The 26,609-nt window shown below is 34.4% G+C and overlaps 2 protein-coding genes across 8 annotated transcripts in view; one reads left to right on the top strand and one right to left on the bottom strand.

Moving 5' to 3' along the window:
• Positions 1–1,452, top strand: part of LNX1 (ligand of numb-protein X 1) — a 146,409-nt gene extending 144,957 nt beyond the window's left edge. Inside the window, exons 10-11 of one of the 2 annotated variants that reach the window (XM_007456078.1) lie at positions 144–302; positions 696–1,291. In XM_007456078.1, the coding sequence (XP_007456140.1) occupies positions 144–302; positions 696–831 (295 nt within the window). In that variant the 3' untranslated portion in view covers positions 832–1,291. Of the gene's footprint in view, positions 1–143; positions 303–695 lie in introns of both variants that reach the window. The other variant, XM_007456079.1, reaches the window with a different exon arrangement.
• A 547-nt stretch (positions 1,453–1,999) lies between these two features.
• The window catches only part of FIP1L1 (factor interacting with PAPOLA and CPSF1), a 65,667-nt gene continuing 41,057 nt past the window's right edge, over positions 2,000–26,609 (bottom strand). For 2 of the 6 annotated variants that reach the window (XM_007456081.1, XM_007456080.1), the window contains exons 14-19: positions 21,163–21,189; positions 19,074–19,128; positions 17,615–17,670; positions 10,815–11,028; positions 3,379–3,516; positions 2,476–2,623 (exon numbers count right to left, since the gene is read on the bottom strand). In XM_007456081.1, coding sequence (XP_007456143.1) covers positions 2,476–2,623; positions 3,379–3,516; positions 10,815–11,028; positions 17,615–17,670; positions 19,074–19,128; positions 21,163–21,189 — 638 coding nt within the window. Of the gene's footprint in view, positions 2,624–3,378; positions 3,517–10,814; positions 11,029–17,614; positions 17,671–19,073; positions 19,129–21,162; positions 21,190–26,609 lie in introns of all 6 variants that reach the window. The other 4 variants (XM_007456083.1, XM_007456084.1, XM_007456082.1 and 1 more) reach the window with 4 other exon arrangements.

Genomic DNA, 26,609 nt, shown 5'->3' on the forward strand with positions numbered 1-26,609 from the left:
TATGACACAATTTTGAATGAGACCCATCCAGTGCTATTACGCCTAAAAAATATAATGCCAATAAAGGGAACGGGAGATGAATCACAGTCATTACTATGAGTTCGAATTAACTGCGCATTTACATTGATTTCATTCTATTTCAGGTACCTGTACAACTGTAAAGATGTTATACTGCGAAGAAACACAGCTGGAAGTCTGGGCTTCTGCATTGTAGGAGGTTATGAAGAATACAATGGGAACAAACCATTTTTTATCAAATCCATTGTTGAAGGAACACCAGCATACAACGATGGAAGAATCAGGTAATAATAATGACTACTTAACAAAAAACTTACATCCAAAGATTGTGTTTTATACGTGCAAAAAGCCTGGCCCCATGTGAAATAAGGCACCTATTATATCTTTTCTCATTGGTAAGAAATTTAAAACATTTATGCAGCATTCCATTTCTAAGAAATCCAAAATGATTTGTTACTCCTGGTCCCATACAGCAACTTCCTATACTTTTAGCATTCTTTCTAAAACAAGCTGAACGATAGAATTTGAAGAATTTAAGTGAGGGAGACCCTTAATTAGAAGTACTGATAACATAATTAAAACTGACAGATGGAGCAAAAACTAGGACCACCAAAAAAACTTGCATTAACTTCAGCTGTGGCTCAAAATGTTAATCATGTACCTTTATTTTTTTTTAGATGTGGTGATATTCTTCTTGCTGTCAATGGCAGAAGTACATCAGGAATGATACATGCTTGCTTGGCAAGGATGCTAAAAGAACTTAAAGGAAAAATTACTCTCACCATTGCTTCTTGGCCCGGCACTTTTTTATAGAATCAATGATGGGTCATAGAAAAACAGGAAATCACAAATAAGCTAAGTTGAAACAATGTATTTATCTTATCAATTTTTGTATTTGAAGACTACAATGTAAAAATATAAACTTTAATGTCAGGAAAAGTAGGATCTAATGAAAAGCCAATTACACCTCAGAAAATATAATTCTCAAAATATAAACATTACTAATAGTTTTTATTCAGTGTGGAGCATTTCTCATTACTCTAGAACTTTAAGTTTATATTTTTCTATTCAATAAAAAGCTCTTAAACAGCTGACATGGTTTGTATGCCCCCACTGAATTCAAATCATACAGTTAAATTAAAATCTGGTATATGCTGAGGTCTGCAAAGGGTACATTATGGGCATTTTAAAAACAATTTCCAGACAGAGGATTTTAAAAGTGCATTGCTGAAAAATGTTCATCAAATGAGAAATAAATATTTTTCAAAAATTATATAGCTGTCTTTTAGTATGTGATACTAAGTTCATTTCTATTATCACTATTTAAAAGTTCCTAGTAATTCATTCTTTCAAAACCATGTTGCTACCATCATCACTGACAAATACCTTCTAAGGGCTATCCCTAAAAATGTTCCCAGAATTATATAAACTTGTACTTTCTTAAATGTAATGGGAAATGACTAATCTAAAGCTTATTTATTTTTATTCACAGTATAGCTAGTAACTATACAAACTCTACGTGCTGCTCAACCAATGAGCCTTGGAAGAACCATCAAGAAAGGCCAAACCAGCTTGACCTAGCTCATAAAAGATGGCTTTGAGGCAATTCAAATTTGTGTCACAGTGACGAGTATTTGTCCATGTGCCTGCCAGAAACTACATTTAGGGCAAGTTATTTCAGAGGTCACCCAAATGCCATTAGCTTTTAGTACTTTGGATAGAAAAGTTCCCCTTTAGTTTCACCATGAACCCGAATTTAGAACACTGAAAACCTGCTATCAAAAAGCTGCAGTATCAGGCTTCCCTGGTGGCGCAGTGGTTGAGAGTCTGCCTGCCGATGCGGGGGACACGGGTTTCGTGCCCCGGTCCGGGAAGATCCCACATGCCGCTGAGCGGCTGGGCCCGTGAGCCATGGCCGCTAAGCCTGCGCATCCGGAGCCTGTGCTCCGCAACGGGAGAGGCCACAACAGTGAGATTGCAGTATCAAAACTGTGAGTTCTTTAATATGCAAAGCAACAGTGCCACAGCAGTGATGATAAAAGACTAGTTTTAATCTCAAGACTGACTCAGAGGTGCCTTTTGATGCATTTTGCAGTGCAACTTCTTAAGAGACTGGTATTTGATTAACTCAAGGAAACTGGCCAAGAGGGAACCTTGACCTTTATCAATCAATCAGATATTATGTACACAGCTAAACATAGCTCTTTAAATTCCCTGCTGAGTGACTCATTCACATTTTCTTCGATACAAAGTCATTACTGTCTATTTTTTAAATATTACAAGACAAAGATTTTTAACTTAACATGAAAAATTCACTCTTTTATTTTAGAAGAAAAAAGTTAACTTTTCATACTAAAAGAACAAGATTAAAGGCAAATTTCTTAAACATTATCCAGAAAAATAAGATTTATAGTATCTATTTCTGGCACTACTGTACACAAAAGGCCATAACCATGCCTATTCTGCAGGTGTAGCTTCGGTGCTCTCCTGTTCAGGGGCGGGCTCGCTGCCAGCTTCTTTTCCTTCTTTGCTTCTTTTAGATTTTTTGTGCTTGTGTCTTCTATGACTGTCTCCTTCTTCACTTTCATGGCGACGTCTACTATTACTAAAGAAAAAAGAAAAGTGTATTCTTAAAAATGTTTAAGTAGTGACAGATCAACCTACTTTAGGTAAATTCTCGGTATAACAGTGGGTTTTAAATAATCTAATACTTTCTTTTTCTCAAACACATTTTGGGGAGTAATCATTTTTTATGTGACCTTTATGCTGAGATTATATTTACATTTAATGCTCACCTTCATTAGTATTTTCCTAGAACCCTAAGGACCATATACATTAGATTATGAGACCGACGCACCGCCCACTATGCCAAGAGGGCCACTAGGGCCCATATACTTCATTCTAAAAGACTAATTACAAATTAGAAACTGAAGCACTAGATCAGAACAGGAAATACTTCCTAGAGTTGATTTTAGGCAAACAATAGGCATTAAAATTTAATGCTGTTTTTTTTTTGGTGGGGGGGACTACAAGGCCCCGAATTTTCTTTGATTAAACTGAACATCAGTTTGTTTAATAACAATTACTACTAAAAACTGATTCATATGACAAATCCCCCCCCCCAAGATAATGTAGTAAGTCTAATTCTCATATTTTTTATTCCATGCTAATTTTGGCTTATGGGAATTATAATCTGGTTAGATTTCAATATCTTTGTTGAAACCTATAAGGAACCAACTATAGTCTTCCAATTAGGAACACATATATGCTCTAGCGGTTACTTAGAAATGTTTGCTTTTACTTCCTGAAATCAAATCAATTTCTCCTGGCTTCAAAATGATTCACTATTAAAGAGCAAACCTTCGAGAGGACTTGTGTCTGGTTTCCTCTTTCTCTCTGTGTCGTCTTTCTCTGTGTCGTTCTTCTTTCTCCCGACTTGCTCTGTGGCGCTCATAGCCTCTTTCTGCATACTCCCTGTATCTGTATCGTTCTTCATCACTGAAATCAGAATAGAAACAAGTTTTCTTGACAACTGGATTGTTGATCCTGAATGACTTCAAGCTACAAAAGACGTGACCTGAGTCCAAACCAGAAGTCCTAATGTTAGCCTCTTACACAGAATAGGTGCAAAGTATGTATTTGTTGAACTGAGAGGAAAACAATGCTGCTCCCAAATTAGTACTAGATCTAATACAAGAATACAAAATATATAATAATTACACATTATGTTAAAGGGCCAAGTTCTGTGCTTTCACAGTTGTTATAGGGTAGAAATTTTATATAAATGCTGTTTTTCTTCAAAATTTGGGAGCTGAGACTGATTTAAATTTTGATCAGCGGCTTCATTTTACTTTTTAGACTTAAAAGCATGTTTGTATATCTCAGATTTCCAACCAAAATTCTTATGATATTTATAAAATCTTAGGCACACAGTTAAGATTCTAAAAATATATTAAAAATATTTGGCTTATGACGACATACTCCAAGTAGATAAAGGTTCTTAAGTTTTTGAATCACGTAAAGCATATATTCATCTAATGAAGTGGTATAAACATTAAGAACAGAGTGACATCAAAGCAACTTCCATTTTCCAGTGCAAATTAGAAAGCGGGCAATTGTAAACCGTCATATATTGGCATTCTTAGTAGATGTGAAAATTTATGAATATAGCCATACCTCAATGATATGAACCGTAGGTTCAGTTCAGACCAATAAAATAAATATCACAATAAAGCAAGTCCACGAAATTTGGATTTCACAATGCATATAAAAGTTGTTTACACTATACTGTAGTCTGTTAAGTGTACAATAGCATTATGTCTAAAAAATCAATGTACATGCCTTAATTAAGAATACTTTATTGCTAAAACATGCTAACCATCACCTGAGTCTTCAGCAAGTCAACGTTTTGCTGGTTTGAAATATTGTGAGAATCACCAAAATGTGACAAAGAAACACGAAGTGAGCAAATCCTGTTCGAAAAGTGGCGCTGATAATAAAGTATTATACGAGACTGAAAAAAAAAGGAATTTCCACAATATCCACACAAAATGCAGGCAGAAAATTGCCTATGGACATACTTGAATTCTGACATCCCAATAACTTAACGCTATCTGTGTGGTGGGGGAGGCGGGTTGGGGGGTGGAGTGAGGAGGAGGAAGCTGGAGGGAACCATGGGAACAACTTCAAATCCATATTAAGCTCTGCCTCCATTGTCTGATTTTGGAGAGAATGGACTAGTGAAACTGGGACTGATGGTAGTCATCTTTACCTCCTTAGACCTGTCTCTCCATGTCCTTTCGTGAAAATGGAGACATATTTCTGTTTTTCTCTTAATCCTTCAAGTCTATTTTTTCTTTTTGTTCAGCATAGAAGTCAACATTTTCTACATCCTAATGTCAGTAAACTCTCTTAGAATGAATAAAAATATCTTTTAGAACACTGTGTACTAAAGAGCTTTGGTTTCTAGAAATGTATGTTTAATACAAATTATTAAATTAGAATTTGTACACAGCCTCAAGATGTTAAGGAATCTGAGAGAGAATAACAGGAGACAGAATCAGGTGGAAGTATAAGCCATATAAAAACAAAGCCTAACTGTGGTCTCTTAGCAAAAGTGCTAATTCAGGAGTGCGACACCTAAAGCCAAGTCATATTGCTGACCAAGTTATTATTGCCTGTGATACATTTTTAATGTTAAAGTATTCATATATGCATATATATATATATATATATATGGATGATACATACACACACACACGGACACATACATACATACACAAACATGATTTTTTTTTCTAATCATAAATGTGTACTTGGTACTGGGAAGGTGCATCAGAAAGGCAATGCACCATGACAGGCAGTGTGGAGTAGCAGGAAGAGTCCGTGCAGAGCAGGCCCAGGAACACGTCCTGACTCTCTTATTACCAAGTGTATGACCCAGGGTAAGTTACTTAACCTCTGTGAACACTCAGTTTTCTCATCTGTAAAACTGGCAACAGTCTTTTTCAGGATTGTTGTAGAACTGGCAATAACATTTATAAAGTGTTTGGAACAAGAGCAGGCCCTCAAATGGCCGCTAACAGGCAGGCTCACCATCTTCATTAAATATAATGTTAAAATTTTCAGAAGCAGAACGCTTTCTGTAAAGGTCACTGTTTCTAATAAAGTTTCTAAAGGAGAATAAACTCACACCTACCATGACAAACGAATATTAGCATTAATATTATCCTCTTTAAAAATGAGGTTCTTTGTAATGATTTCAACTGGTTATTGAAATTACCTAAAAATAACTAAGGTCAATTATCTCATAATTTGTCCTTTGTAACCCTCTTTTTTCCCTCTCACCCTCACATCAATTCTTGTTAGCTTTGAGGCCTTTAAGATTCTGAAGGCAGCCATCTGATGGGACCCTTCCTACAGATGGTGGAAGATTTGGTCTCGTACACAAAATACAAAGACCCCTTCTCTGATAAGCAGCTGCAGCACAAAGGTGTCTCTGAGCCTGGAAATCATTAGAGCTCATTTCAAACACCCTAAAATGACCAGCCTTCTCTCTGGCCCACAATTAAGTGGCCTAAAAAACAGATGTTGAAACTGGTCTGTAATTTTCAAAACAATGACTCTGTAATTTGTAACAACACATACTACATGCCATATTGCTGAAATCTCAGTCTTGAGAAAAAAAATGGCCTTTACTTAAACTTCATTTGGATTTTCCAGAGAACACTTTATTCCTGGGATAATTCAGAACACAAAATTCTTCCACCTTTTTTTCCCTCTCTGGCCTTGAGCTTTTAGTCAGATATAAGTAAACATTATTCTTGATGCCCCTATAGCTAGCAACATGAAAATCAAATATGGTTTAACCATTAACACTTTTAGCTTCAATAAAAATTAAGTAGCATTTGTGCATGAGTGTGTTTGAAATGGACAAAGAATTTTATAAACACTGTATTATTTATGCAAAGAAAAGTTACAAGCTCTAGCAAAGCAATTCATTTCAGACTTCTTTCCTCTGAAGTTTTGCATTAAGCTCCTTACCTTGTGAACATGTACATTCTAGAGATAACAGTACTATCTCAAATATATTAATTTTAACTACATTAGAAACAATTCAACTTCTAGAAAGTAATGCCCTTGAACAGAATTCATGCACTTATGTGACTGAAGTTATTAACAGCACATGTCCCACCACACAAACTCAAAACATACACTTCAACACACACACATACACACAAACATGCATGTATGTACCATACCTTTACTTATTTAGTCAATAAAATGTTACCAGGTGCCTAGTGTGTAAGTCATATTATTAGGAGCTACAGGAAGGAAAAAGATTAATAATTCCTATGGAGCTTCTTCTTGCACTTTTTTTAATATAAAGTTTTAAACTTCTAACCAGTCCTAGATATCGTGACAATATTATATGGTTAAATCTATAACGACAGTGTATGAGTAATTCTGTATCCTCGGCACACAACTCTGTATCTGGTACATAACAGGGACTCAAAAAATGTCAGTTACGTGAGAGAGTGGCATGGACACATACACGCTACCGAATGTAAAATAGCTACCTAGTGGGAAGCAGCCACATGGCACAGGGAGATCAGCTCGGTGCTTTTTGTCCACCTAGAGCGGTGGGATAGGGAGGGTGGGAGGGAGACGCAAGAGGGAAGAGATATGGGGATATATGTATATGTATAGCTGATTCACTTTGTTATACAGCAGAAACTAACACACCATTGTAAAGCAATTATACTCCAATAAAGAAGTTAAAAAAAAATGTCAGTTACATGAATGAAAGAATCAATCTGGTTCCCCACCACTCCCGAAAGAAGAAAAAAAAAAAAATCAAGTATGGAAAGAGTAATAAAAACAAGTGAAAAATAACAGAATTTTTAAACTACCTAATTTCAAGACTAGAAAGGATTTTAAGTAATATCTCAACCATATTTCCAGTAGATAGTATGGCTCTACTGTTGCTTTAATTTCTCTATGCTCCCATTTCCTCATCTGACAAATCAAAATTTAGACTGGATAACCCCTAAGGACCTTTCTGGATTAAGAAGTATATGATTACATGATCACATCTAACAAAACAATAGCTGTCTGAATCAAACATATGCTCACATCTTGAACTGATATATTACTTCATCTCATCCAGCAAAATCAGAACGCTGTGTACCTTACATTTACCTTACCCATAAAAATAGCTGATAACAAAGAAAAAGTTATCTTTAACTTATTTCATTCTACATTGTGAAGGTACCTAAATGGATGTTTAGATATCCATTTGGATATGTAGAAAGATGCCCAAATTAACGCTTTGATATAAAGGTTGATTTTTATCCATTTCAAAACCTATCTGGCTAACAGTTTCACCGACAGTTTTCAAGATTGTTTTTTCTCTGTTGTATTCACCCTCCTCCCTGATACGTGTTAAGTCATTTTATTCACTGACACATTCATTATGTTCCAGGCATTACTGTATAAAGTGCTGATGATACAGAGATGAAAAATGATAGTCAACACCCTGAAAGAGAAAGACATGCTTTAAAGAAAATACACAAAATGCTTAGGGAGCATGTGAAGGAATAATTAATTCTTTCTTTCAGGTTCAGAGTTGCTCACAGAAGACAAATATGAGCTGAACCTTGAAGAATCAGTAAAAGTTTGTGAGGCAGAGAGGACAGGAATAACATGAAGAAGGGAAGTGTTAAACTATGAGGCTTTCCAGAAGAGCAAGTAGTTCAGTGTAGCTAGAGCATGCAGTATATTGCCTTGGGAGAGAACCAGGGTTAAAATATAGAAAGGTGCACTGAATTTGTGACTTACAGATCATAAAAAGAATTTTGACTTTATTCTTTATGCTAGCAATAAATGAATTCTTTCCAATGGCACAGAAAGTTTTAGGGAATCAACTTCTAGGTCCTCAACTTCCATATTTATTCTTTCCTAAACATGAACTGCCTAATGATACACCTGCAGGTAACACATATGCCACTTCTCTGGCTAACCTCTCCTCCGTCACGTTCCTGGCCTTTTACAAAAGAAAGGCATTCTTTTCACCAATTTTACTATAGTACATTATTGGCTCAGGATATAAAAACCATCATGGCATCAAGAAGATCTAATTTAAAATATTAGTGTCAGTAAGACCTATTTTATTCAAAGAACCATAAAGCTTCTATAGGGCTTTAGGCCTTTCTCTCTCATACATCTGTCTGCTACAAAGTATGAAGTAAGAAATGGAATATTTTGGCCTGTGTCCTGGGATGTTCTAACGTCAGATATCATGTAGAGTAGTGTGGAGTCATAAGAATTTTCCCTGAACCAGTAAAAAAACCAAAAATTCCTTCTGAATGAAAGCAAAACAAAGTGCTGGGGAGGCAGCACCTTATTTTGAATTCTGTGACTATTTTATCTTAGACTTAGATAGGAAATATGGATTAACTCATTTAACTGAACAGAAAAATGAAGTCAAACTTTTTTCCCATAGAAATTGGGTGTGATGTGGCTGGCTGGCTTGACAATAGGAGCTGTCTTTTACCAATTAAGTTATTTGGTAGCTATTTTCCATAAATGGAATGGGGGAAATATGCAGCTCCAGGTTTGCATGAAATATCAAATACACATAAAGGTGTTTCATTTTTAAAGACATTTTGGAAAAGATATATTTCCATTTTCCTAACCCTTTCTAAGCATATTAAGTTGAACAGGGTACCTCTAAAATAAAGAGTATTAAGTATAATTGGTAGTCCTCCGATAAGTCTTGGTAAAGCCCTTTTGGTGTTCTTCCAAGAAACAGAAAACTAAAGACTTTGGAAACAGGGTCTTTGCAGATGTAATCATTAAGGCAAGATGAGGTCAGACTGGATTTGGTTGCACCCTAATCCAAAGACTGTTATCCTTATAAAAAAAGGGAAATTTGTACACAGACACAGAGAGGAGAAGGCTGTGTGAAGACAGACACAGATTGGAGTGAAGCATCATCTACAAACCAAGGGATACCAAGGACTGCTAACAACCACCAGAAGTTACAAGAGAGGCGGGGAACAAATTCTCTCAAAGCCTACAAAAAGGAACTAAACCTGCTGCCACCTTGATATCAGACCTCTAGCCTCCAGACCTGTGAGAGTAAATTTCTGTTGTTCTAGGCTAACCAGTTTATGGTACTTTTATTGCAGCAGCCATAGAAAACAATTTCACCGAATAACAATCAGGTGGTTTCCAATTATCTGCTTTTAAGAAAACTGAGCCATGAGCTAATAGATTCTTAAAAATAACTTGATGACAGGTTAGCTGTGTAATTTTGACATATCACTAAATCTTAAGTGCTCAAATAATTGAGTGACAGAACCGCAACAAAATTCCATCAATTCTTATTTACATATTTTATGTGAACAAGGTTTCTCAATGCTTACCTCTATATATTAAAAAAAAAAAAAAAAAGAAAGAAATATAATTAATGGCAAAGCCTTTTTTCACCCTAACAGTAGTAATATTCATTCATGGATACAAATATTATTTAAGGATGGGAAGAAGCTCTTCCATCGCATTAAAGAATGTAGTTATGTTAAATTATTTTTCAGAATTTGTATTATATTTATATATAAAAATAAATAACAAATCAAAAAAATTTCAAATACTTAATCTTATGGTCATTAATTTTTTAATACATTTTAACTTACACAGTATGTTGCAGGGAAGATTGATAGGATGGATCAATTAAAAAAACTTTTTCAAGAAAAAAAATATTTTGCATTAGAATAAAATTCCCTGGGGGACGTGGCTCGAAGTAAGAATTCAAGCACAAAAAGAAACGAGGAATTTCCAACTGTTACAGAGCTTGTTTATACATTTTTAAAAAATGGATAATGATGTTCAGCAAATCACTATAGTATTCTTAATCCAATGGATATATTTAATAGAGTAATGATAATTTTATTTTAAAATTGTGAAATTTATAACAGACTGGAAATTACATCTATATAGATAACTATTTATACTTAAGGTGAAAAATTTTTGATGCCAAGATAAAAATATGTGAGGGGGTATGACGTTTTCAAAATTGTTTTAGGAAGAAATGAACAAACAAATTAGAAGACTGCTGCTTTAGGTAGTGGGAAGTCCTTATGAATAAACAGCCTTGATGCTTTTAAAATGGCTATCCTAACTACTCTTCACGCAATCCTTTCCCAGTTGTAGTGGATCTTCCATCCTGGCACTGAATATAAATTCTAAAGTGCATATAAAATACAGGTGTACAAATTACTGCACGCTGAACATACCTGTTGAAAACACTCGGCGTGGGACTATGATCACGCTCCCTCTCTCTCTCTCTGGTGCGTTCTCTTTCTCTGTCTCGATCACGATCTCGTTCTCTGTCTCTGTCTCTGTCTCTATCTCGGTCTTTCTCTCTTCTTGAGTAATAGTCCCATTGCTTGCTGGTGTCCACAAGACTAGGCCATGAAGGAGCAGAACCAGGAAGGTGGGGAAAGGCAACTATAGAGAAAAAATAATAATAATTAAAAACAAAAGTTATGGTACCTAAAAAACAAAGAAGACCAAAAGAAGTAAATATCCCACAAAAATGCTTCACTAGATTAAAAAGAAAATTATTTTATATATAGAATAGAGAAATAACATATGGTGAATACCCACAGTCTGGGTAAATACCCAGAAACAAACCTTAAAGATCTAACATATAAAGACTCCTCATTTTGCAAGGTGAACAGCAAATGAGAATTAGATACACCACAAACTTCCCAATACATCAAAAATGTAAACAAGAATACATAAGGACATCTTCAAAGTGCTGAAAGAAAGTAACAATCAACCTAGAAATATGTACTCAAAATTTTATTTCAAGAATAAGATTAAAACAAGGCATTCATAAACAAAAATACGTGAAAGTTATAAACAAGAGTTCACCAAAAAAAACTTCTACCAGATATATGCATATTACATTTCAAGAGTAACCACTAAAAAACAGAAATAAGTATATTATTTCAAAACAATGTAGGGAAAAATAGAATTTTTTAAAAATCACCTGAAAAATTCAGTCAATTCAAAACAGAACTAGAAAGAATGGGGGTATGGGAGGCAAGTGTGAATAGCTCAAAAATCACAATACAAAAGGCACTGAATTAATTAGTTAAGTGACAGAGATTATTGATTTGTACTTAAAAAAATTCTACCTAAATGAAAATAAGAGACATAAAAAACACACAAAATGGCTGAAAGTAAAAGAATGGGAGGAAAAAACTAATAAAATAAAATACTAATAAAATAGTAATAAAATAAAATACTAATATCCCCCAATTTCCATATGAGTAGCTGTATTAAAGCAGACTCATTCAAAAAGGATTACTCGGGGAAGAAAGGATGACTACTTGAAGGTGGAGGATGCAACTGACCAAGAAGACAGAACAAATTAAACTTCCAAATATCTAACACCATTGCCTTACTTTTCACAGAGTAAAAACTAACAGAAATAATACAGGTAGAAATAGAAAAATCCACCATGATCATGGGAGATTAACATACTCTTTCAATTACTGACACTTTAAGCAAACAAAAAAATACTATAGATATATGAGGACCGAGCAAAATACCACTAACAAAGTTGATTTAATGGATATAACATAGAATACTGCCCAGGGCAGGTATAGAGTACTCATTCTTCTCACCCATATGAAACATTTATAAAAATATACTATGTACTTTCAAAGGGTAAGTGTAATAGACACCATGTTCTCCGACCACCATACAATTTAAATTAGAAGTAAAAATTAAAAATTATGGGAAAATAATCTCCATATATATATCAAATTTAAAACACACTTCTGATAACTCAGGGGTCAAAAAAGTCATAAATTTAAAATAATTTAAAAACTGAACATAAACAAAAACACAATATATCAAAAGTCTAGAAATGAAAACTGTTCAGGAGGGAAATTAATCTTAAAAAACACTGCATTAGAAAAGATGGAAAGTGAATGAATTAAGCTTTCAACTTATGAACCTAGGAAAAAATAGAATAATCTAACAGAAAGGAGATAATAAAGATAAAAGTAGAAATCAAGTAAACAGAAAACTACCATACAATAAACAAAGCTAAAAGATGGTTTTTAAAGACTAGATGAATAAAACATGATAATCTTCTGACAAGATTAAGAAAAAAGAGACCTCATAAAAATTATCAGAACCAATAAGGGACTACAACTACAGATGTTGCAGAGATTAAACAATACAGAGAATATACTTTAGACCAACACATTAAGTAACTCAAGAGTGAAAAGAAATCTTGACTAGTACCATAATTATTAAAGACATTAAATCCGTAATTTAAAACCTTCCCACAAGACCAGATGGCTTTTACAGGTGACTTTTACTACAGATCACTCTAATAATATACAAACTTCCAGAGAATAGGAGAAAAAGATTATTGCCTAACTTATCCCATGTGGCTTGTATAACCTTAATACTAAAACCAGTTAAGGACAGTACAAATAAAGGAGAATCACAGAACAATCTTGCATATGAACTTAGTTGTCAAAATCCTAAATAAATAAGTCAGCGTTTATTTTTAAAAAATAAAAAGGTAATCAATCATGACCAAGTTAGGTTTACCTCAGCAAATAAAAGGTGGCTTAACATTAGAAAAATTTAGAAATCTGCCACGTTAACAGAGAAGGAAAACAGTATGATCAACTCAGAAAGCATCTGATAAAGCTCAATATCTGTTCACAGTTTAAAAGCCCTTGGAAAACAAGAAGAGATTTTCCTTATACTGACATAGGGTTTTATCAAAAACCTAAGAGTAAAAATCTAGTAGCATAAATATAAAAGCATTTCCTTTAAAAAAAAGGGGGGGGGGTATCCCCAGACAAGAACTCCACTTTCAGTACTTCAATATTATATGGAGATCCTTAGCCAGAACAATAAGACCAAAAAAAGGGGGTTGGGGGCGGGGGGAGGTGAGGAATAAGAATCTGAAACGGAAGGAATTGCAGATGATACTGCAGACAAATTATAGTGAGAGTTCAACAGGTAACAGGCTACAAGATCAACATATATATTGATCAATATATATACATATAAATAAAACAAAAACCAATTATATTTCTAAATACAAGCAAACACAAACAGTACACGGAGCTTAAATGAATATACCATTTATAAGAACAAAAAATAGGTATCTATGACTAAATCTAACCAAAGATGTGCAAGAAGTGTATGGAGACAATTATAGCACTCAGCTGAAACACATTAAAGAACATCTCCCTAAATGGAGAGTACTTGTTCATACATTAACACAATGTTGTAAGGTATGAATTCCTACAAACTGTTCTAGAGCATCAATGTAACAAACATGGTATAGTAAGAGAAAGGACTCTGGAGCAAGGCTACGGGTATCAAAGCCTGCCTCTGCCACTTATTGTGTGACATTGGGAAAATGGCCTTAATCTGGCTGTTCTTAAATTCCCTAGTCCATAAAATGAGGGTCGTAACAGTACGCCTGCTTTATAAGACTGTGAGGATTACAGGAATTAACAGTGTTTGTCATATTGTATGCATAAGCGTTAATTATTAATAAAAATCAACAGAGTTTTTCATGGAACTTGCAAAGTTGATTCTAAAATAGATATGTAAGAGCAATGGCCCCAAAATACTTCTGAAGCAGAATAAGGTAGATAGATTTTGCTGAACCAGGTATCAGATTTACTAAAGAACTCAAAATTAAGGTAGTGTGGCATTATTAGCACAGGGACAGTTAAATTAACCAAATGAATAGTCTAGAAAAGTAAGAAACAGATCCATGCATGCAGGGAAACTTGATACACGAATGGAGAGATGACACTGTAGATCCCTCAGGAAGGATAAACAAGTAACACTGGGACAATTACATCTTTACTTCATAACGTAGGCAAAAATTAATTCCAGATGGCTTAAGAACTTACACAGGAAAAAGAAATTTGAAAACTTTTTTTTGGGGAAAAATGTATTAAAGAATATCTTTGTATACTTGAGGTAGAGAAACTCATGGTTCAAATACGAACCCAATTAAAATGTGGTATGACTTTGCACAGTTGATGAAGTGTTAAAAAAAAATGATACTTTTAATGTACTTGCCATAGAAAATTTCTTCTTTGAGGGACTTGAGTATAATTATCTCTACAGTACAGAATATTTACACAGTCATAATAATGTGACTATGGTTTATTGTTTAGCTTTTAGAATAAAATATTTGTCAGGGCACAGATAATTTTGGTTACAAGACAGAATATTAGAAGTATAACTGATCAAAGCAGGGGCAGGCAGAGGTGGAAAAAGAGGTGAAGGCTTGGAAAGACACACAGTAGTAGAGACTGATGGTACATGAAACAGAGGGTAGGTATATAAATAAAAAGAGGAAGAAAGAGAGTAATATAATTTAACTTCAGGGGAACAGGAGAGGCGTAATGATGGTAAGTGAGTAAAATACACATCCATCACACTAGGAAGATAACAGATGGTATCTAAAGTTATATAATCAAGAAATAGGGTGATAAGCCTATGTAGAAATGCCATGCAGACCATCAAAAGAACTAAAAACCATTAAAAATGTCTGTCTGTGCAGTTCTTCAACATTCCTGCAAAGGTTACTTTTAAACTAGGTATTACTTTATAAGCACAATCTTAATATGCACATCAAGAAAAATCATTGTTTCCATCTACAGTTACTTAGTTTAGTAGTGTTTGAGGATGAACTACAAAATTCTAAAATAAACAAAGGTAAAACAGAATTACCAATAAAGAGGAAGTAGTATTTATCATCTTCATTCCAAGGCTTTGTCTGACTGGAATAAAGAAACCTAACTTTCCTCTATTTAATTATTGTGCTATGCTTTATCATTGTTAGTACTAAAGACATCCTCATTAAAGGGGGGAAAAAGCTCATCTCTGAAGGGGTGGTAAAGAGTGAGCAGAAAACTCTTGCTTTTTTATTAAAAATGTGCATGTATTACTTTGAGAAAAAGTTAAATGCTTAATTAGCCAGTTTTTTTTAAATGAAATCTTCCACAAGGAAACTGCGCAGGTAATCTCAAGAATAAAGTCTTATTCTTTCTGATATGGGCTATTCCTCAAGTTCACCTGTACTGAAACAAATACACAGGAATTTAATGACAAAGCAGAAAATGTTAAGTGCCATAAAAAAGGTAAAAATAAATTTTAATTATTTTTATAAGTAATGCTTATCGAGTATGTACATATTATAGGCACTGTGCTGAGTCCTTTATATTCAAACTTCAATTAACAGATGTGGAAAACAACCACCTCCAAGTGCAGAAAAGGGAAGGAACTTGGAGCTTGTTGGAGATGGGGATAATCAGAAAAATAACAGCTAATATTTGAGTGTTTATTAAATGGCAGGACTAACATGCTTCAGTGTATTCTCTCTGATCTTATGAGGAAGAATTATGCTCTCCATTTAATGGTTAAAGATCTACAAAAGTCACATAAATAATGAGAGGGGGAAGCAAGATTCCAACCCAAAGAGTATGACTTCCTGGGAGCCCAGGGGAAAAAATGTGATATAACCACTGAAACAAATAACAGAAAGACTACCTTTTGATGTGAATGAATGGAATATGTGGCTTTGAACAAGGTGGGTCTGAAGGACATTACAAAACCCTGACACAGGGCTTCCCTGGTGGCACAGTGGTTGAGAGTCCGCCTGCTGATGCAGGGGACACGGGTTCGTGCCCCGGTCCGGGAGGATCCCACATGCCGCGGAGCGGCTGGGCCCGTGAGCCATGGCCGCTGAGCCTGCGGAGGATCGGGAGCCTGTGCTCCGGAACGGGAGAGGCCACAACAGTGAGAGGCCCGCGGACTGAAAAAAAAAAAAAAAAAAAAAAACCCTGACAGAGATACCTAGAAGGTTAACTCAAAGTATATGACTGATACTATGATCTGATCTCTCACCAAGACTTCCAAATTCTACTCCTTAAATGCCTTTGGAACCACTAATTTTCTCCATCCCCCATGGTATCCGCTGAATTCAGGACTATAAATTTCTTCCCCTGGATTACTCTAACAGCTTCTTGTTCTCCCAATCAAGCAGGCATCTCTGCCCTTCCCACCTTTCTCCCACCCTACAAATCCCCAATTTCCTCACAGTAAGTAGCCAGAATGGCCGCTTTTCAAATGTAAACCTAGCAATTATGCAAATCAGCATAAAACTAAATGGTTCCTCACAGCCCTCTGACTAAGGTCTAAACTCTACAGCATGGCTGTAACGCCCCACACCATTTCTTATCTCATCTCTAGATGTTCATCTATTCTCTACTCTCCGACCACACCACACTTCGTTCAGTTCATAAAGCCTACCACACTCTCTCACACCCCCATGTTTCTGAACATGATTTGAACCCCAAATCAAATCATCTACACCCCACTCCAGTGGAGTGGGAGACCCCTCCATCATGCTCCTATGATACCCTCTTCTGTCACCTGGTTGTTTCCTCACTAGCTTATAATTTGTTGAAGGCAAGCAAACCTATGTCTAGTTTACTGTATCCTTAAAACCTAGTACAATGCACAGCTCTTTTAAAATAAATGAATGGATCAAGAAATCTAAGCAGAAAGTGGTATCAGAAGTCCTTAAAAGGGATAAAGTTGTCAAGAGTGAACATGAAAGAGAACCTGCCAAATGATCTAGAAGAAAAGATAAACCAGTGAGGGGGAAAGATGAGAAAGAGGTTAGTCAGACACCGTTGAGTTAAGAAACAAAAAAGATTATGGACAATGAAGATCGACAATTTGGTGACAAATCCTAAATCCTTTTGGGAAAAGGCAAGGGACAAATATCCCCGTTGTGTCACCATTTGTTAATTTTTAAAAGTATAGTTGGTAAAGAAATGAAAAGTATTCTGTTAAGTAACCTGGAATATATGTAAGACCTAGTTATTCCTGTAGTAAATATTTTTTAATTGCTCTATAAGATAGTACTCTAAACCGTGGAAGTATGTTTCTATTGTTTTAAAAGTACTTAAGTACTTTACTGATTCAAACTGAATCTGGGCAATTAAAAAGTAACACTTACCATTGCCATATGGAAAAGCACGTGCAGAACGACTATCATAACCAGAGGAATGTCCACTGTCGAAGAAAAATATATTTTTATGTGTTGCAAGGAAGTTCTGAATTTTAATAATTTGGTGCAAATGCAAAAACATAAGGCAGAATTATGACTTTTATTTAACCACCATATAATGGTACCTGTAATTCTGTAACTTTATTTTTTAATACTTAAAAACACAGGATATTTAACCTCAAAACCTAACACCTACTTGTAAAGAAAATATATAGCTTGTTAGTACTAACATGAGTAATCCAATCAATTCAGCCTGACTCACAATAAGTAACAGAAACTTCGAGGCTAACAAAGTATTTCAGACTTTGGTTAAAATTTTGCCTTAAAAAACTGACTTTAATAATTAAAAATCAGAAATTCAGCCCTACTGATAGAATCAACAAATACTACTTTTTAACATTTTGACTGTGAAAACAAATATATGTTTAACAAGAACTTAAAATTAAATCCTATGGTCTCACAAGTCACACTTCACCAAGTTTTATCATTTCGTTTGAAAATCATATGCATGGTTTTATGTTATTGATGTAAAGTTCTCACAATTTTTCTTTTTATATAGTTTAAATCACTTTTTCAGAAATACAGTATTTTTTATAGAGTTTATTTGCCACTTAAGAGGAAATAATAATAGCTACCATTTATTAGTTATTTCTATCTGCAAAGAATGGTGCTGATGCTTTATATTCACTAGCTGTTTTAATCTTAACAACTCTATCAACCCCCCATTTGGTAAAAGAGGAATGTGAGTCTCAATGAATAGTTTTGAACCTTGCCTAAGAACACAAAGCTGGGAAATTCTGAAGCCAAATTTGAACCAGGTTAGTGTGATTCCAAAACCTATGGGGTTAACCATGGTATTGCCATCCAAGAGGTAAATGTTCTTTACCACAGCATTCCAAATAACATAAACCATAAATGCAGGGTATAAAAAATAAGGCTACTGCCATGCAGAAGGGATACAATCTTCCTTTGTGGAAGCTGAGTTGCACTGGGTAGCAAGGAATAAGGCAGCTTTGCTTTACTGTGGTCCCTGAAAATAGTTATCCTTACTTAATCCTAAAACAGACATGCATTATTCATGATTACTAGTCATCTGTTTGTACATCCCACAAAACTTGACTACAGCCAAGTTTTTACAATCTAGGGGTTTCTTTAATAAGAGTATCGTAAATCAAAGCAAGATATTTCAAAATACTATCATTTAGTTTTCTTTGTCCTGTTTTGTTATTAGGCTATAGGTCCAACATCTTATATAAAAGTAACTAATATAGATCTAGACTTATGAATTAAAAGGCAGGTACTATTGTTTATAAAATTAAACCTTTGAAAATATTACCAAGATACATATGATTCTTCTGTCGGAAGCCTATCAATGATAAAAAAAGTTTACAGTATCCATACTGATTACCTTTCTATTGTTGGTATAAGAGACGGAGGTGGAGCGCCTGGTGGAGGAGGAAAACCTGAAACATTCAATCATAAGATAAAAAAAGTTAACAGAATGTACACTTAATGCCAAGAGTTAAGGTTGCTGTGTGTCACTAAATTTCTCTGGGGATATAACGTGCTTCTCTATGTTATAATGGACAGAAAAAAAATGGAGCTTAAATTTCTGAACAGATTTTTGGAGGGATATAACTTTAAATGAACAGTCTGGTCTAATACACAGAGCACAAACTGGGAGGCAGGACACCCGGTCTTATTTTCAGCACCACACACAGCCCATTTTGTGAGTGTGAGAAAGTTAATCTCAATGCCTTACCTTTTCCATATATAAAACAGTAGTAGTGTTGCCACCAGATATACTTTAAGTATTTTAGAAGAAAAGCAAATAAAATAGCATTTACCTCTTTCAAAAAATATTTTGAGTGTTTAGATGTATATAAATTTCCTTAAAATGTATAATTTGTAAATAAAATCTTACCAGTAAATATATAAATGCTTAAGGCTGAGAACATCCATCATAAAATACGTTTTAAATAGCACAACCCTAAAGAACTAATTTATAAAGAAAAGCACATAATACAGTTTTTAAATTAGTTTAGAAATGAAATAATTTGCACCTTTATATCATGAGGTCTGCATTCTGAATAATTCACAAAACCTAAATGAAATACCACAGAGTATGGCTACAAGGGACCTTAACAGTTAAATCTACTCTGCACTTTCAAATTCAGATAGGCAATAAAATATCCCAACAAGACTTGAAGATTCTACAACTTATGATACCAATTCCTTATGAAACCAATTCCTGCCAAGCTTTAATAACCCTATTAGGAAGCACATTAAATTATATAATTTGAATCTCTCTCACTACAATTCATATGCTGGTCTGCATGAGGACAAAAAGCAATCCATTGAAATACATGTTTGAAAACACTTCCACTAAGCTTCCTTTTTAGTATTCTAGGTAAAAATGAACCCCAGGTCTCCTAACCCTTCTCAAACGTCCATTTAAATCCATTTTTAGCCCTGCTTCAAGCTGTTTCAAATTCACCATGCTCATCTTCACTGTGTCCAGTTTTTAGGTTCTCCTCTATTAAGCATCTTAGCAGTGTAAAATTTAGCAATTACTACATTAGTCCTAGAGTCACAATCCTACTTTATATAGCCTTACAGTCACACTTCTTTTAACCTATAAAGACACACCAATGATTCCTTTATGACTTTTCCTAATTAAGTCTTTTTCAGCCATATTCATACATAATCAGTGACTCTCTATCCCACATCTAAATATGTATACTATCCCATGCTATCGAAACTCCACTATTTTCTGTTTATCAAGGTCATGTTGAATTTAGACCCACCCTTCCAAGCATTGTCACCTCTCATTCTCTTTATACTTCTTGACTTTTAATACTGAACTCAGTAAATACACTTGCTATCATATTTGTATCACACTACCAAAAAATAAAAAAATTAAAAAAGAACTGAAAAAAAATGTAAAAAACACTGGTCCACATATAAACTCCTATTGATCATATCCTTACAACAATGAACAATTTAATCACTGCTCTACGAACAACCACCTGTCCAGCTGTCAACCTATCTGTGTGGTTCAGAACATACTTTCTCACAACACTGAATTATGCCAGCAGGGTAAAAATAAAAAAATCAGAAACGATGATAAAGTCAAGATAAATGATCTTTCTCTTCTCTTGCAGTCACTTCATCATACATAAAAAATTCATTGGTCTGAAAAAACAATTTTTAATAAAAATTTTATTTTTAATCCTATACTGTTTTCTTTAATAAATTGATATGGTAAAAATTTTCTCAGAATCTCTATTTCTACAGAAATGGGTAAGACAAGTATAAGAAAACTAAATATCTTAATCAAAACTCGAATGAAGCAAAGGCAGAGCTGAAAATAGGACCTTGAAATCCCAATAGCCTATTCCACATTCTAACCACATCAACACTGTCCCTCCTGCAACTGTAAGCTTGAAATTTCATGTTTATTAACAATGATGGAGAAAACATGAAAAAAGTTTTACCTGGAGGTGGTACAGTTATTGGAATACCTAAAAAACAAGTGATGAAATTTAATATAGTAATTGGATTTCATAACCTGTTATGTATTTATGCCATCACCAAAGAAAACCTTGAAATAAAACCCCTCGCCTCATTGTCCTGGCTTATTCAGTCAAAAGCAGCATTCTGTTTTCTTGCAGAGGACCAACAAGTGTAACGTCAGACTTCCTGATGAAATCCCAGTCTAACAACTTCATAACAAGGTTTCCCCCACTAGTTGTAATCACAAACGAAGTGAGACACCAGTTAAAAAAGCACACTTGTGCATACACAAATATCAAACTCCATGAAATTAACACTAAGTTTGATAATCAACATCTGATCTTGTTATTTTAACAGTTTAATAGGGAAAGTGATCAATGGGCTCTTAAATACTGCAGGTAGTGCAAGGTAACTTGGAAGATGATGGATATTCACTTTAGTAAAGCTACGAGGGAGGTTCAAGTGTTAGTGTGAATTGTTTTACTGTTGTTGACAGGAGTGTGGAAAGGTTATTACTTCCCTTGACTTGTGGGAGGATGGGGGTATAGCCAATTCATATATATAAACCCCTAGGGCACACTAAGTCTACTTCTATAGAAGTCAGTAAATACTAATTTGAGTGACTCTCACTCATTAGCACACATTATAAACTTTAAGAAATAAGCTATGTATAAACATTCTCAATTGACATTGGTCAAATGTGCCTATAAACCCTAATTTAAAATTTATGTGTCATGCAAATTATAAGTTTCTTGTTTGAAGAAAAATGACATTTCTAAGTAGAAAAATTAAAAAAACAAATAACTTTTTCAAGGAAAATTTTATACCATAATAACTTCAACAATGTCAGAATGGTTTACTAAATCCAATCTTAAAAACTGCATCAAAACTATTCCCAAAAAGGAAAAAGTAATCTAATTCATTAACTAAATGCATAGGAAAAAAACTGCTTTCAAGTGTTTGCTTGTCAATGAAACATCTGCCAATAATTTATTTAAACTTTTTCTGTGCATGTTTTACCAGAATAAGAGGTTTATACAAAAAGATCTTAAAGCAGCAAGTGGCCTTAAAATGGAGAATGAAGCACCTTATTTAACCACCCATGCAATAAAAGGATATGCTAAACTTACAAAAACCAAGAAGATTGAAAAAGATATATAAGGCAGCCATCATGTTTCAAAAATCATTAGGCATCCACAAGTCTACTAAAATGAGCTACACTTCATGGTAATTCTCATCCATCCTGAGGTACCTTGCTGCTTCCTATATTACTAAGCTAAAAGAATCCAGCAAACAATACAAACTAGCAGAGTCCCAGACACCAAACTAAATGGGAAATCAAGGAAGGCAGAGCATATTAAATGTTCTTAATGTCTACTATTACTTGATTTTCTTTAGAACAGTACAGATTTTTTTAGAGCACTACTGGACTTCACTATGTGACCTAGTTTTCACATTTAAATCCATGACTATTTAAATGAATGACTATTGTCCTAGGTGTGTAAGATAAAAAACCATACCAACTTCAGCAACCCACTCTGTAATCCTAATAACTTTACCTAAGTCAATACACGAGCAACATGCATCACTTCAGCTAACTACAATGTGAATTCATGTGAAGTAAGAAAATACTAGTCAGCCCTCTCAAAATTTAGTCCTCAAAAACATTTATCAAACTTTCACAAAACATAAAAGTAAAAGAATATAACCAAACTATTAAGTATGCTACAAAGGTAGTTAAAATTACAAACATTTTGCTTTAAATTTTAATCTTAAGACAGTAGTATCATAGGACAGATTTTTAAAAAATCAACTGAAAAGAATTAAGAACACAAAAATTATGCAACATAGACAGATATAGATATCTTTCCAAACAGTATCTACACATCAGAAAGCTGGCATGAGAACTTATAAAGGGTGCTTCTTGTGCGACCCATATTTCATCTAAGATAATTCAATGCAAATCTTTATTGGTAAGTGTTCACTGAAACAGAACTTAAAAGCTGATGAAACACTCTACAATCCATTCTTTGACAATTAGCAAATGTATTTTCAAAATGCTACTAAGAAAATTTAATATGTGATATAATGTTAAACCAACACAATTTTCATCTAAAATAATCACCGTTTGGTATTTGACTTGTTAACAGAAGAAACACTGTAATGAAAAAGAAAATACATCTCAAAATTCCCCATCCTGTCTCCCTCAACAATCCCACCTTTCCTGGCCAACATACATGCTGCCCAGCCAACAGGCTTGAAATACACAAAGCACTGCACTGTGTTTCTTTTTTGTATCCTTTATCTGTAAAATAAGTAGGGAAAAAATGTTGGTTTTCCTGTAACGTTTTGCATACAATAGTAAAAGCAAGATTTCTATTACAGGCCAAAAGTTTTTGGAAAAGTAATATTCAAGTTCTAAAGGGAATGAATAGATTAGTGGTTTTGAAACTTCAGTGGCCATCAGAATCACCTCAAGAATTTGTTAAACACAGATTGCTGGGCCCCTCCCCTAGAATTTCTGATTCAGTAGGTCTGGAGTGAGGCAGAGAATTTGCATCCCAAACAAGGAGATGATGATGTTGCTGACCAGAGACCATACTTTGCGAATCACTGGATTACATCCAAACTTCTCTACTAATTGCATTGCTGAGCACCTCAATATTCAAAAGACTAAATTCCATTTCAAATTTTTATGAAAAAAACAAAGCATGTGACATTCTTAAGTAAAACAGTACAGCTGTATGACAGCCTATACTATCTGGCATCTTCAAAAGAAAGAGAATAGGATTTAACTAATTCCAGTATGTAATAAGTACTTGTAAATGTAAAGAAGCATAGGGGTGGGGGGGGACCTAAAATCCTATTTAGGGACTGAAGGAATTGATGCAAAGAAACAGAAAGACAGCAGACCAGCAAAACATCATATCAAAAGCAACTCATCTATATTTCAAAAACTCCCACAAAGTTAATAGAGGCTCTGTACTCAAAAGATAAATGAATAAAAATTATCTATGAACGCATTCTCAATGTATCGCATCATTATTTTATATAGCTATGGCAAAAAAGAGTTATGTGATAGGCAATCTCTGACATGGCTTCCAGTGATCCCTGCCTCCTAGTATTCATGTCTTTTTATACCTCTGGTATTTATATCCTCCCCTTGAGTGTGGGCTAGATATAACGACTTATTTCTAACAAGTGACATACAGCAAAAATGATGGGATGTCACTTCCGTGACTAGGTTACAAAAGAGAGTGGCTTCTATTTTGCTGGTTTCCTCTAATGTGTTCTCAGCATTCACGCTTTGATGAAGCAAGCTACCGTGTTGGAGAGGAAGTGAATCTTTTCAACAAAGACGTCAGTGAACTTAAACAGAAATCTTTTCTTAGTCAAGCCTTTGAGATGACCATCTCAAAGCCTCTGAGAGAACTTGAAGCAGAGGACCAGCTAAGCTGTCCCCACATTCCGAACCCACAAACGCTGTTCAATAATAAATGTATGTTGTTTTAAGCCACTATGTTCTACAGTAACTTGTTATGGAGCAAGAGCTAATACATATAGTTACTACCTATCATTTCTCTATTCAGTTCAAATGAAAGAAAAAAGCACAGCAGAAGAACTATGTGAACTATGCTTCCTATTTCTCACTTGTAAATGACAAATTTCATCAACACTAGTATGTTACAAATAGCCTGATCACTTTGCTTATGTCTCACCAATTTCTACTGTCGTCATCAAGCTCGTAAGTAAATTCTGCACAAAAAAACTGAGTGCAAAAAGTTTTATAAAAATCTTTAAATATTACCTTCCACCACATGCTTTTCTATGTATCAATATTTTAAATACTATATATACACATACATCATCTACCATGTACCCTTTAAAAAAAAAAGATGTAGACTACTATAAAACTATTTCTTAATAAAGTAAAATAATTAATCACAAAGGTGCAAAAAGGAATGGAAGTAATTTTAAAGAAAAAAATGTTAGAAGTTGATATGGTCACTAAACTTAAAGCAACAAAAATAGTTATCAGCATACTCCACACCTAAAAAGTAAAAAAGATAATTTTATATTAACTATAAAATGGGTGAACTATCTTATCTTTATTAAGATCTCTTAATCCTCCTATTATAATCTAAAAGCCTATGGAAAACAAAAATTCTATGTTAGACAAATAAAAACGTCTCTGATAGAAATATCAATATTTTTACAAATAACTTGTAAAGGAATTAATCTCTACAAAGCTCACATCTAATGGCAAAGTGACTGGAAGAGTAGCATAAACAAAAGGCAAATATTAAACCATAATTAAATTCTACAAAATACAGCATCTATGGTGTATTAAAAATATAACTATTACAAAGGGAGCATACATGGGGAAAAAAGACATTTAAAAATATCAACATCCGGAAGGAGCTTTTATTTTCTATTATAACTTAAATTTAACTTAACTTTAATTGTGCCAAAAAATACTATTCATTACAGATAATTAGCATTACACCCTACTTTGAGTTTATTGAAAACACTGGCAGACTCTTGGTTTTTTAAAAAAAATACAGAAAAACACAACAAAATAGAAAACGAGTACAGTTCTCAAAAACTTCAAGAAATTATTTTTCAAAAGGTATTTCTAGAAACTACATTTTTAAAATGCTTACATTTTTGGCAAACAGCATCAGTTAATATGTGGATTTGCTGTGTAAGACCAAAAATCTTCAGGGAATTATAAAATCAGCTTAATAAATGTTATATTCACAAAATAGCTTCTCAAATAAAGGGACAAAATTGTACTTCCTCAAGGATGCAGAAAATATTCATGGAATACAGGCCAAGCTTCTGGCAAAGCAGCAGTTCTCAATGTGTTATTTGGAGCTTCCTGGGCATCCCAAAGGCCCTTCTAGGATTCTGCAAGGTCAAAACTCCTTTCATAAACACTAGGATGCTATTTGCCATTTTCATGCTCATTCTCTTACAAGTGTACAATGAAGTTTTCCAGAGGCTACATGACATGTGAAATCACAATAGATTTAATGTGGAAGCTATTGGAGAATCCGGTTTTTTTCTATTAAGCCACATAGTAAAGAGATTTGCAAAAGTGTAAAACAAGGCCACTGTTTGCACTAAATGTTTATTGTCATTCTGGAAAAATAAAGTTTCATAAAAATATTATCTTAATATGTAATGGGATTATTATGCATACTCTCAAAATAATATTTTAAGTATAATATTTTAGGGCTCCCCTCATGGCGCAGTGGTTGAGAGTCCACCTGCTGATGCAGGGGACAAGGGTTCGTGCCCCGGTCCGGGAAGATCCCACATGCCGCGGAGCGGCTAGGCCCGTGAGCCATGGCCGCTGAGCCTGTGCGTCCGGAGCCTGTGCTCCGCAATAGGGGAGGCCACAACAGTGAGAGGCCCGCGTACC

Source organism: Lipotes vexillifer, unplaced genomic scaffold (genome assembly GCF_000442215.2).
Source record: "Lipotes vexillifer unplaced genomic scaffold, Lipotes_vexillifer_v1.1 scaffold42, whole genome shotgun sequence".
Taxonomy (NCBI): domain Eukaryota; kingdom Metazoa; phylum Chordata; class Mammalia; order Artiodactyla; family Lipotidae; genus Lipotes; species Lipotes vexillifer.